At 38.3% G+C, this 12,266-nt stretch overlaps 1 protein-coding gene across 4 annotated transcripts; it reads left to right on the forward strand.

The window, feature by feature from the left end:
* Positions 1-3,848: 3,848 nt before the first annotated feature.
* On the forward strand, positions 3,849-11,930 carry LOC122671653 (protein GDAP2 homolog). Of its 4 annotated transcripts, XM_043869005.1 has the most exons (15): positions 3,849-3,882; positions 4,345-4,869; positions 5,107-5,184; positions 6,118-6,173; positions 6,664-6,783; positions 6,870-6,940; positions 7,431-7,524; positions 7,917-8,129; positions 9,296-9,547; positions 9,860-9,968; positions 10,214-10,281; positions 10,837-10,906; positions 10,979-11,053; positions 11,175-11,266; positions 11,757-11,930. In XM_043869005.1, exons 2-15 carry the CDS (start codon positions 4,525-4,527, stop codon positions 11,830-11,832), a joined length of 1,719 nt encoding a protein of 572 aa, XP_043724940.1. In that variant the 5' UTR covers positions 3,849-3,882; positions 4,345-4,524; the 3' UTR covers positions 11,833-11,930. The 4 variants fall into 4 exon arrangements, with proteins under 4 accessions (XP_043724940.1, XP_043724942.1, XP_043724941.1 ...); XM_043869006.1 differs by lacking the exon at positions 3,849-3,882 and having other exon boundaries at positions 4,318-4,869; positions 11,184-11,266; XM_043869004.1 differs by lacking the exon at positions 3,849-3,882 and having other exon boundaries at positions 4,319-4,869.
* Positions 11,931-12,266: the final 336 nt, after the last annotated feature.

A 12,266-nucleotide genomic window follows, 5' to 3' on the forward strand; every position in this document is an offset into this window, starting at 1 on the left:
GGACTTCCTCCCCCCCCCTGGCGGATACAATTGTTTCTCAATCAATATCTCTTAGTAGTCTTAGCTCGTTCTTTCATTCTCTAGAACTTATCGAATTTAAGAACCATCAAGATCATTAGCTACTTAATTTATAGATTATGTTTTGGATTATCTATATTCGATTCTAGATACCCTCTAACCGGATATGGATACCCTAAATGGATGCATATGAGAAACGAACCTGGATCATCAACTATACTTTTACATCCCTACTTCAGGGATGAACTTTGGAATTGTTAGGGGTGTCAACGGTCTAGGCCAGTTTCGGTCGGGCCTAATTGGTCTCCCCCACTATAGCACCTCGCACCGTGACAAACCTGTTTAAGTAATCAGCCCTCATGGACAAGGCATGATCCCATTATAAATGACCAGTCGAGTACTGATCTTTAATCCCTCTTAAAGTCCACAGCTCTAGCCATGCATAATTTTGTGGGTTCCCACTATAAACTACCGTGGCGCATCATAATAAAATCAGAAAGAAGCTCTTCTGATTTCTTTTGGGGATCTTCCGAGGACTCACTAAAAATCAAGTGGATTGGGTGGAATAGGCTGTGTAATTCAAAGGAAACAGGGGGATTGGGATTTAGAGACCCGAAGCTTCAAAATGAAGCACTGCTGGCGAAAGCAGCGTGGAGAATTTGGTAGCACCCTACCTCCCCTTGGAGCAAATTTATGAAACAGATTTACTTCCTTGAAAAATCATCCCTTCAAGCACGAGTAGGATCCAATCCATCATGGGGTTGGAGATGTATCATGGTGGGCAAGGTTGTTCTCATGAAAAGTATTTGTTGGATTGTAGGTAATGGTGAGCAAGTAAAAATCTGGGAAGATCAATGGCTGTCTAATGCTCCAAGCTTTAAGATTCAGCATCCTCCTCCCCTTAACTGCTTGATTTCACATGTCTCTCATCTGATTATTAAGCAGTATTTCTGCCCCTCTGATATTAAGGAGATTCTAAAAATCCAACCGTCACGTTTTCCCCAAGAGGATCATCAAATCTGGGCAGGGTCAAGGAATGGGAAGCTCACAGTTAAATCTGCTTACCATATGTTATGTAATCAGCAGCGAGCAAAAGGATTGACTAAGCCTTCTTCCTCAACGCTAACTACAATACCAAAGGTTCCCCAAGACGGCTGGAGGCTAATTTGGAATATCATCACACTACCGAAGATAAGAACCTTCCTTTGGAAGGCCTACGCAGCATGCTTGGCCATTGGTGAAGCCCTACAAAGGTGTCAAATACCAGGGGATCCACACTGTCATAGATGTGGTTTCTTTCCTGAATCAGCAAATCACATTTTGGTTGACTGCCCCTTTGCCAGTGCAGTGTGGTTCGCTTGCCCCATAACAATTAACTTCCAGTTCAGTGCTACTCCAACTTTGGTGGATTGGATTTCGAAGTGGAAGGATCTTCAAATGAGGAATAAGAAGGAGAGTTGTCAAATTATTAGTCTGTGCTCATTTGTCTGCTGGTATCTTTAGAAAGCCAGAAATGAATCCTTTCATAATAGTTCGGCGGTGACTCCCATTGAGGTATGTAACATGGCTATCAATGCCTTTGAAGAATTCTGGAAGGCCCATCTGTCGAAAGCACCATCAACAACGATTTCAGCGTACACCACTACCAAGGTAGTAAAAAATTCCTGGATTGTTCCCCCCCCCCTTTGTTCGTCAAGCTGAATTGTGATGCTTCGACTGGAGCCAACAAAGATATGAATGGTATTGGATTCATAATCAGGGATGCGCAAGGGAATCCTTTGATAGTGGTTTCTGAACCAATACAATTTGCTTCTATTCTACAGGGGGAAGGTCTCTCTATTAGAAAAGGGATGCTTCAGGTGATAGCAGATGGGTTCGACAATATTATCATTGAATCGGATAATCAGGAGCTGATTCATATTCTAATTGGAAAGATAACCCCCCCCCACCCACCGCTGGAGGCGATTCACTTGGCAAAGGACATACACTACCTATCTTCTTTCTTTCTTCAATGTAATTTTGCCTTTATTCCAAGGACTATCAACACCATAGCTGATACATTGGGACGGAGGGCAGTGTCTCTGGAGTGCAAGACACTATGGCCCATTTCCTCTCCATGGCTTATTCATGTTTGTAACACGGACTCCATGAGCCCTTCACTCTTTTCTGAATAAAAAGTTTGTTACCCAAAAAAAAAGAGTACTGGTCTTTAATCGGGCTACCACTAGTCGAGCTAAATGGGTTTTAGATGGGGCCTTAAGTAGGCTATTGAGCCATTCATATCTAAACAGTCTCTAATGGGCCTTAAATGTGCTATTAATAATGCTTTAATTTTCAAAAGCCTGTTTTAACTAGATAATAGTCCGGGTATAGAGCTTAATGTTTTACTAATTGAACACTTGACTAATGTAAAAGGTCATTGATGATAGGGGTTTAGAATGATTCCATGTCTTCAAATTGTTGATATAGTTGTCTGCTTCTTACACCCAGAAAATTCATCAAATTTTATCTACAATAATAGCAAGTTAGTCACAATCGGGCTTAATCGGACTCTTAGGCTGTCGGTCGGTACCAATCAGGCACCCATCGGGTAGGGGACCCTCGCAGCGAGAACAAACAGATAGTGTTTGGTCTGGGCTTGAGCCCCGCACGTTTAACAAATTGTCTAGATTGGTTCTGGGTTTTCCCAGTCAAGCTTAGTTGGGCTAATCGGTGTGGGCTACTTGTTGCGGGCCTAGAATTGACAACCCTAGGAATTGTCCAGGCATTTATTTGTGGTAAGTTATGTCAATAGTAATGGTGTGAGTAAGAAGTAGCCTCATCCATACATAAGGGTGTCAAGTGGGGACCAGAATCAGACCGCAAAAAATCAATCTGTTCTACCGATAAGTTATTGGTCCGGTTTTGGACCTACTGATTAAGTTATTGGTCTCCCAACAGTTCCAGAACTGATAGACCAACTAGGATCTATTGAAATCAAAACTGGTGGAATCGGAATAAATCCACATCCTAATCGTATATAGTATAATTCTTAAGACTTAAGGTCATAAGAGCTAAGATCAAGTCTTTTATTTTTTTAGTTTTTCAATTTTGACTGATGCCTCTTTTTTCATAACTATTTTACCAAAGATTTAACTGTTAATTAAAAAGTCCATTTGAGATTTCCAACTTAAGAACATGCCTTAAAATAATGAGGGTGGTGGTGTTCTTACTTATTAATTGAATATAAAACCAGAGGTACCATGGACTAGTTCTGCTATTTGGGAAAAAATGATGGTAGGTTGTATATATCATGTGATTGAAACTAGTGTTTTATTGTTTACCCAAAAAAAAAAAAATTATGGAAAAGAAATGCCACCTGGTCGTGTGCTGTAGTGTGTGCCTGCATCCAGACACAACCGGGCACAGAATGAGCATCCCGCCCCATAGAAAGACAGGGGTGTTTTGGTCATTTCACACCCAACTGTGTCTGGGACTCTGGGCTGGAATCTGGATCTCAGGTTTGGACTTTGGAGTAGATTAACTTATTAGTCCGGTTTTGGTCTTGACCCTTTAGGGTCGGAACCATTAACGAACTGGACCAATATATACACGTAATACACCCTTATCTTATCTTTTTTTTTTGTTTGTGGTAAAACGAAATACACCCTTATCGATACGCAAGTAAGTGGGTTTTGAAATTATAAGAACCTAGAAGGGGTAATTTCTAAATGAAGATATCAGAGCGGGTATTTATGAATATCCAATTTCATTTTATCCCAAAACTCTAGATGCGAATGATTTTCCGAATTCTGAATAATCTCATTAAAAGACAGCAAGAACAACCGTAATCTTGTGAATTATCGTGAGGTCTGCAAGAAACAGGTATTTTTCCTCTGTTCTGCAGATTCCTTTTCAATTCCTCTTCATTGACTGGATTTAACTTTCGACTGTTTGTTAGGGCTTCGTTCTTATCATTTTCATTTCATATTTTTGTGGTAATTTTGCCCGAGTATATTTATAGGATCGAAGTACCTATAATTGTCCAGTTTGCTGGTGTATTTTCAATTCGGAAGAGTTGGATTTGTGAAAGCTTTGCGAAGATTAATAGGAATTTCCTTGTGTTCTTTTGTTCCTTTAAAATTCGTGTTTGGATTTTGGCTCTTGATTTCATTTGTTGATTTGTTGAGAAGTGTTATTCATTTAATGATGGTAGACCTCTTTATACCATTCTGTTCGGTTAAATAATTTTGTGTAATATATTTGTTTTGATGATCAGAAGATGCTGTTTTTGTCTCCTTTCATTGGTAATATGTTGGTTGTAAGTTAGGTGTTTTGTTTTTGCAGGTGAGTCTTGTTATCAATTAGGGTTTACACTTTGAACCATTTGTCTCAGTTGAGTCTGTATTTCATGAAATGATTGGGGTATAATCAAAGATTCTGGCCCTGTCCAGAGGAGAAGAAAATGGAAATTGTCTCCACCTATATGGTAACGGCGTGGTAAAGATTTGATTCTGGGTTCGAAGGATGTATCGCAGTGTGGCTTCGGCCACTCCCCGGGGTGGGCTTCCTACGGACAGTGGAGGGATACCTACGGACAGAGGGGACTATGTGGTATGTCTCGATCAAGTTCCATGTTGGAGCGACACGGAACAGAGGTCCTCTTTGGGGTATGACAATGAGGATCCTTCTTATCCTAACTCGTACTTTTCGGATCCTCTAACGTCTTCTCCTGGAGCAGAGAGTAGTTCTAGTTCCAATGGGATAGTCTCAAGGTTTCCGGTGGACCATGAAATCAACTCCAAGATATATCTTTGGCGGGGAAACCCTTGGAATCTTGAGGTAGATGCAGTGGTTAACTCCGCCAATGAGGTGAGCCCACATATGATCATGTTTTCCTTATCTTCATGATTTTTGCTCGGCACAACAAGAAATTGTAATAAAGTTCTAATTTCCTACTTTGCAACTTGGGATTATGGGGAATTTGAGTGTCTATTCGAAAGAATGTAGTAGTCTTCTATGAAACATCCCTGGCTTAAATATTTCACATTATGATAATTACCAATGAATCCACTTAGTGGACTCATTTTGCAAGTATGTTTTTTGCAGAGTTTGGATGAAGCACACAGTAGCCCTGGTTTGCATGCTGCAGCTGGACCTGGTCTTGCAGAAGAATGTGCGACACTGGTAATTAAGCCTGAAATGATATTTTCTCCTCTCCTTTTTCTAAATAAAACTTCTTGGCAAAAGAGAGGTGAAGGGGCAGCTCATGCCTTGCAAAGAACTTAATAATGCCTGATTTTGTTAGGCTTTTTAGTGCTATACAGAAGTATGAGAAAGTTTTGTTTTAGCATCAAGATGAGGCCATGGGGTGTTACAGATGTCAGTGTTGGAAACCTGGAACACACAACATCTTCTATATATGTAACAAAGTTATAGTGCAAGTTGATGTATCTAAGAGGACAAGTTGAGTCCAAAAAGGTCATCTTTCAAGATAGTGAGTAAAAACTTCAGTGCGTATAATTTAACAGAATATGTGGTCCGCATAGTATGGAGGGAAGCTGTCCCCAAATAGTTGCAATGCTTAGTGAACTTTGGTTAAGATGATATGGTAACAATGTTAACTTATTGTGTATTCTTGTGCTGGTTGTCTTGAACTTATAGATTTTTCCAGTCGCAAATTTTAGTACTTACGATTCCCCATTGTCAGTTGCATTATGTACTCTGCGGTTCCATATGAACATTAGCTGGTGTGCTATTCTTTTTAGTTTCTACCACATTCAAAGATCTTCTCCATACATGATAGACTACATAATGGTGTGAAATCCTTAATTTCCAGTCTGGGCTGATGGTCTACAGCATGTTTGCACATGAGGACATGTTTCTAATTCACTTTCCTATTTATTATGATATTATATTTCAACAAGAAAGACATAAAAGTTGTAACAGGATAAATTGAATTACATGAAAACTATTAGACTAGTAAGTAAATAGTATAAAACAAATTGGAAAAATAAAACACACTAAAACTATGCTTTTCTCATTGATTCTGCCATGGCTTCTTATGATGTATTCTTTGTCAACGTTTGGCAATTATTCTATGTCTATGTTGCTTCACAGGGTGGTTGCCGGACAGGAATGGCAAAAGTTACAAATGCATATGATCTTCCTGCTCGGTAGGTGTAAAATTGTTGATTTTTTTTCCTATCCAATTGAGTAGATTGTTATAAGTGTTAAGTGTGAGAGCAAAAGAACCATGTTGAAGTGTTAAACAAGTTCTCCTAAATTATGTTACATCTTTGGTTAGAAGTATGAGAAATCAAAACTTGAAATTGTAAATGCACACATTTTTTTCCTTCCTCGTAAAGGTGAATTTCACCAGGCCGGTCATCTTAGCTGCTTTAGATATGAAAGCATTTTGACTGAACCATTTTATGTGATGTTTTCACATAATTAAAGGTTGCATAACCAGTATTTGTTAGCCAACATTTCCTATTGACACAGTCATGAAATTCGCATTTCTGATCAAGCATTTGTATGATTGTGCTGCGCAGGACGTTATCATTCATGAATTTGTATTTCTTTTTCTGTGCTCATTTTTTCTCTGTACGAGTTGAGGCATGCTTTGATGATATAACCAGAAATTTCTTTTAACATGGGTTACAGGAAGGTTATACATACTGTCGGTCCTAAGTATGCAGTCAAATATCATACTGCTGCAGAGAATGCTCTGAGTCACTGCTATCGCTCATGCCTTGAGCTTCTTATTGAGAATGAACTTCAGAGGTTAGCAGCCTTGGAACTTCCTTAGGTTCATCCTTTCCATTGTGAAGTTACTGCAACTTAATTTAGCTTGACATCTCTGAGTGCAGCATAGCTATGGGATGTATATATACAGAGGCTAAAAATTATCCTCGTGAACCAGCTGCACATGTGGCAATAAGTAAGCCATTCTCCTAATCTCTAGCTATTTTATTTATTTCATTTTCCTCTGCTTTCTTGTATCTACAAAAGGCTGCTTTAAATGATCTAGATTTATGTTAGCAGCAATATGTAGAAGCATACTTATTTACCTCACAAAAGCAGAACTGTGAACTACAAGAAATATAGCTAAAAAAAGAAAGCAAAATACTCAAGGGCAAAGGTAGGATACACTAAAAAATCAGTCTAAAGGACACAGTACCAGACATGTATACGTCATGATCAACCATTGGGTGGAAATCCAACGACAACTCCACCCTATAGTCCCCTTACTTAGCAAGACTTATCTTTAATGGACCAGGCCTCTGTGTGTATATATATGTGTGCATATACAAGTGTCTGTGTGTTTTCCCCCTTACTCATTTCTTTGCATCTCTAATTGTTTCTCTCAATTTTGGATTTATTCAGTTACACCATTCTCTTTTCTCATTTCATCTTTCATCTGGAATCAGGGACTGTTAGACGGTTTCTAGAGAAGCAGAAAGATAAAATAATGGCTGTTGTTTTCTGTACTACCACATCATCTGATACTGAGATATATAAAAGGTGCAGTTCCACTGTTTCCTTTACTATTGTAGTATGCTCCATTTATTTGAATAAGGTAACTGAGTAAACTAAGCGCCGCCTTATTTTCCTATAAAAAAATGAAGAAATGAACAAGTGAGGACAAAAGTCCTCCATGGCAATTGAGATAAGCTTCTCTACCCGATCAATCTTTTTTTGCCCCACCTTGCCCTATCTATCCAATCTTTCAAATTGCCCCAATATCCTACCATGTGGCATATCTAGGTGGACCATCAAGACAAGCTTCTCTGCGCTGGACTATGTGAATGAAATTATGCCAATAAATAGTATTGTTATTGGCAATTACATTTGGTATATACTGCAATTATTCTACTTATAGCATTTTCATTCCCTTAATCCATTCTACCATGCAGACTACTTCCACTTTACTTCCCTCGGGATAGACATGAGGAGGAAGTTGCGGTGTTAAAGCTTCCTGCGGATGTTGGGGATGAGAATGGTGAGACAATATTAGATGAACGGAAGATCAGAATAAAACCTTTGCCTGTTGTAACTAGTTCAGCTCCTAAACCCACCACGGATGTAGCAGATCTTCCCGTCAGTGATCTGGGATTGACAATGAGACGGTTAGTGGAATTGGGTCTTTTCTGTTCTAGCTATTTTAGTAAGGTAGTTGATGTGGAATTATGCTCACTGTTACTAAAATAAATGTGTTTATAATCTGAAAGCAGATCTTCAGATTATATACTTGATCAGCTTTTCTATGAATATACCAAATAATTTTGAAATAAAATAGTTCATTCATCATATTAGTGAATATGTTAGCTTTCACACTCAATAGAGGAACACATTTGATTTTCCTTTTACACCTCTAAGGCTCTGATTTTGTATTTTTTTTTAAAGTGTTGGATATCTTTAACATAGTAAACTTGGTCTAACAAAATTAGTTTTAGCTGTGTAAGTTTGATTCAACAAATTAGTGCATCAATAAATCAATAGTAACATCCCTGATTAAGTATTTTTTCCAGATCAGGCATGGTGCAGTCTTGAGGAAATATGGATTTATAAAGGAAATGTAATGGAGACATATGGTTGTAGGGATATCAGTTAGCCAATTGAGAGGCTTTGGGTCTTCTACTTAAAGACTATGGTGGGGACATGTAGGTGTAAGATGTCGAGAAGGTTCTATAATGAGTTGTTGAAGGCAGTTGGAACGTTTATTGAAGGATTATCAGTGGTTGGTTAAATAGAGGTTTCTCTGGGCTCTTGGTTTATCTGGACAGTTTAGGTATGATATCTATGATAAAGGTTCTTTAGATTAGAACCAAGGAAACTTGGAAAATAAACAACTGTGGTCAATGTATTGATTTGTGAGAATCACCAATCATATTAGGTTTATTCGGCTGGTCATTTAGACCTTGAGCACAAAAATGACTTAATAACCGGATCAGTTATAGTTTCTAATTTAAAACTACCCCTGCAGCACAGAATTTCAAGGTATTTTAGATACATTGAAATGAAAGGATGAGAACACCGGACATGTATTGCCTATTGGCCAATTAATTTCTCCCCTGTTATTGTTTCAGCTCTTTGTGGATATTTTGACCTCTGTTATATTGTCTTGTGTGTGCAGTGTAGATTACAATATACTCAAAGCTGCTTTTCGCTTGCTCCAAAGAGTTTTTTCTTTAATTTGGGCTCTTTGGGTCTACTGTGAAATCCATATTTGATTGCATTGTCTCTTCTTCTTCATTGGTTGAATGAACTAACCGGAATATAATAATGTTGACAGGAATTCATCTTATTTGGTATCCCATCTGGATCCTGCATTTATGTCCCAAATTAAAGATCCAGATCAGAGACGTAAGGAGCAATGGGAGAAAGCTGCTCAAGCACGAAACAGTTTCAATTGTGCTAAATTGCTTGGATTTGGTGATCTTGGTGGTCCTCCATTGTCTGCCGCTGAAGAATACTCACTTCATTCTAGATATCTCGCTAAAGCAAATTCTCTTAATCTTTCTGAAATTGCAGAAATGAAGATTGTGTAAGTATTCATGTTATAAATTTCTTTGCATGCAAATTATAGAGATGATGTAATTTCACATTCCCATGGTATGTTAATATATTTATCTTTCACTGTTTAATAAATGTCATTGGTTATATAGGCAATCATTTTGCTTTTGGGAGTCACCTTGCGCTGCCTACTAAATGTCATTAGTTATATAGGTCATCATTTTAAGTAGTAAATCATATTCATGCTATTACCATATGGAAAGTTCTAACTTTGGAGTCATTTAGGGATGGTGCTATTTTGATATTCTGGTATTTTATGTAGCTTTTCGTTTTGCTATTTCAGTTATCGTGGTGGTGTGGACAGTGAGGGGCGTCCAGTAATGGTTGTTGTTGGCGCTCATTTTCTGCTTCGTTGTCTTGATCTGGAGCGGTTTGTGCTTTACGTGGTAAAGGTATCAAATCATGTCTTACTGCAGTGCAGGGTTATTAGCTCATAAAACCTCCTTGTCCTGATGAGGATCCACGAGTTGCTAACCCTCCATCCCTTCCTCTCTCTTGATTAAATGTTGCCAGATGCATGGTTCTCTTCTTTCTTCTTTTGTTCTGGCATTGTGATTTTGTTTGCAATTTCCATTGCTATGCTAAGTCTCTGTAAGTCTTTAGACTGAAACTGTTCCTTGACAATTAAAATTTTCAGGAGTTTGAGCCCATAATGCAGAAGCCGTACACTATTGTTTACTTTCACTCTGCAGCCTCCTTACAGCTGTAAGTTTGATATGATTGTCTTACAGAACATGTAATAATGTGAGGCTTTTAACTTATGCATTGATTATAAAAGTATAAAACTTAGTCTGTCTGGCGTTGAATAACCATACGCTGGCCCGGTGCAAGGGACTAATGTGGGAGGGGGGGGTATACATATATAGAACCTTTTAAAGTTCTTAAACTCATTGAAGGATTCGTAATCACTCACTTAATAGACTCAAAACAGAACGTTGTACGTGTTTATAAGTATCATAGTCCAACTCAAACACTTACGATACTAATCTCATGAAGCTGACCTCACCCGACTTTACTAGTTACCAGGAAAGACTATCAAGTGCACTGCCTGACAAAGAACTGAGCATACTTTTGAATAGTTTTTATTCTATCTTGCCCCTTTATGATTTTCCTGCCAATTTATGGCCTTTTGTTCCGCTTCAAGTATTCATCATTACTACTATTTAAGATGGCGAAAGATCGTTGTTTAGTTCTAAACCTGTGAAATTCTCTACTGCAGTTCATCCTTCTATAATTATTTGTTTTGTTTGGGTTAAACAGTCAACCCGACCTGGGGTGGATGAGGAGATTGCAACAAATACTTGGTCGGAAGCACCAGCGTAACCTTCATGTATGCACACCCTTAAACATTTGACTAGGATCTCATTGTTCTCTGAATCTGATTTCTTCTCCTATCATGTAGGCAATATATGTTCTTCATCCAACATTGGGATTGAAGACAGCAATCTTTGCTCTGCAATTGTTTGTAGATGCTGTGGTACGTCTTTATACATTTCCCTCATTTATCAATTCATTAGCAAAATTTGTCAAATATATAAATTTCATTTTGTAATTACCTGCATTTGGAAGGGACCTGAAGCTAATTTTTTTCTCTTTAGGTATGGAAGAAAGTTGTATATGTTGATCGGCTTCTGCAGCTGTTCAGATATGTTCCTCGTGAGCAGTTGACAATCCCTGATTTTGTGTTCCAGTTGAGTTTTTCTGTTCTTTTTAACTCATATAGAAGGAAAGGTAGTGTTGGGATTTTGCTTTATTGCATAATAAGGGTGCAAACCGGGCTGAGTTGCGCAATTGATGAATTTTCAGGAGGCCCCATTGTTTATGGGTGGGGCCAAGTTGCACCCTTTGCTTATGATCAAAACCAGTGCTTTAAAGGACTGTTTGATCAGGCAATCTAACTGTGGTTGGACAGTTTAACCCATGTGCCTTTTCCCTTGAAAGATCTTTCAATAAACTGAAATATTTCTTTTGGATTCTGTTTGGATCATCAGACTACGGACCCTTTTCCTTGAATGATCCAACCCCCGGCTGTTTCTAAAAAAAAAAAATAATCAATCTCTCTCCCCTTCCCCACCACCCCTGGTGGCGAATGGGGGAGAGAGATTGTGGGATCATCACACCTTGTATAGTAGGTAGGAATTGGAGTTGTGGATTATAGCCTTGAGTGCTGGTTTTTGCAGGCATGATCTTGAAGTCAATGGAGGAAAGGGTCTTATTGTGGACCCCAGAACAAAATATGTATATCATCGACCATAGAGATGTCATTCACAGCCTAAGCAGGCCATCAAGTGGTTCATGTCAGGCAGTTCAGGAATTTCATTGTTTGCTTTCCTTTTTCTCCCTTTTTTGTAGTTCAGTTTGGGTGGTTGTATCATTCTTTGTATCATTAGTAGCTTTCTGTTCTGTCTTTTTTCTTAATTTATTGTTCTTTGTAATTTCCTAAGATGGAATAAATAAAGTCCCCCAAAAAAGTTTAGGTATGAGTTTGGTTGAAGGTTGAAGATTTGTTGTTTTGATTGCTTGAGTCCAGAAAAGAATGTACAGTTGTAAAACAGGAAGAGGATTTTTTCTTCACTTATTTGACTTGTACTTGCTTTGCTTTTCCTGGACAGTGTGTGTTTGTGAACATGGAAGGGGATTTATTTCTTCTCATTTATTTGACTTATACTTGCTTTGCTTTTTCTGGTCAT

Source organism: Telopea speciosissima, chromosome 8, assembly GCF_018873765.1.
Source record: "Telopea speciosissima isolate NSW1024214 ecotype Mountain lineage chromosome 8, Tspe_v1, whole genome shotgun sequence".
Classification (NCBI taxonomy): domain Eukaryota; kingdom Viridiplantae; phylum Streptophyta; class Magnoliopsida; order Proteales; family Proteaceae; genus Telopea; species Telopea speciosissima.

Excerpts from the sequence above, each read along its gene's own strand:
- LOC122671653 (XM_043869005.1), top strand. The coding sequence starts at position 4,525 with ATGTATCGCAGTGTGGCTTCGGCCACTCCCCGGGGTGGGCTTCCTACG. Across the intron at positions 9,969-10,213 it reads TTGTGCTTTACGTGGTAAAG|GAGTTTGAGCCCATAATGCA; the intron begins GTATCAAATCAT and ends TAAAATTTTCAG. Across the intron at positions 11,267-11,756 it reads ATCCCTGATTTTGTGTTCCA|GCATGATCTTGAAGTCAATG; the intron begins GTTGAGTTTTTC and ends TGGTTTTTGCAG.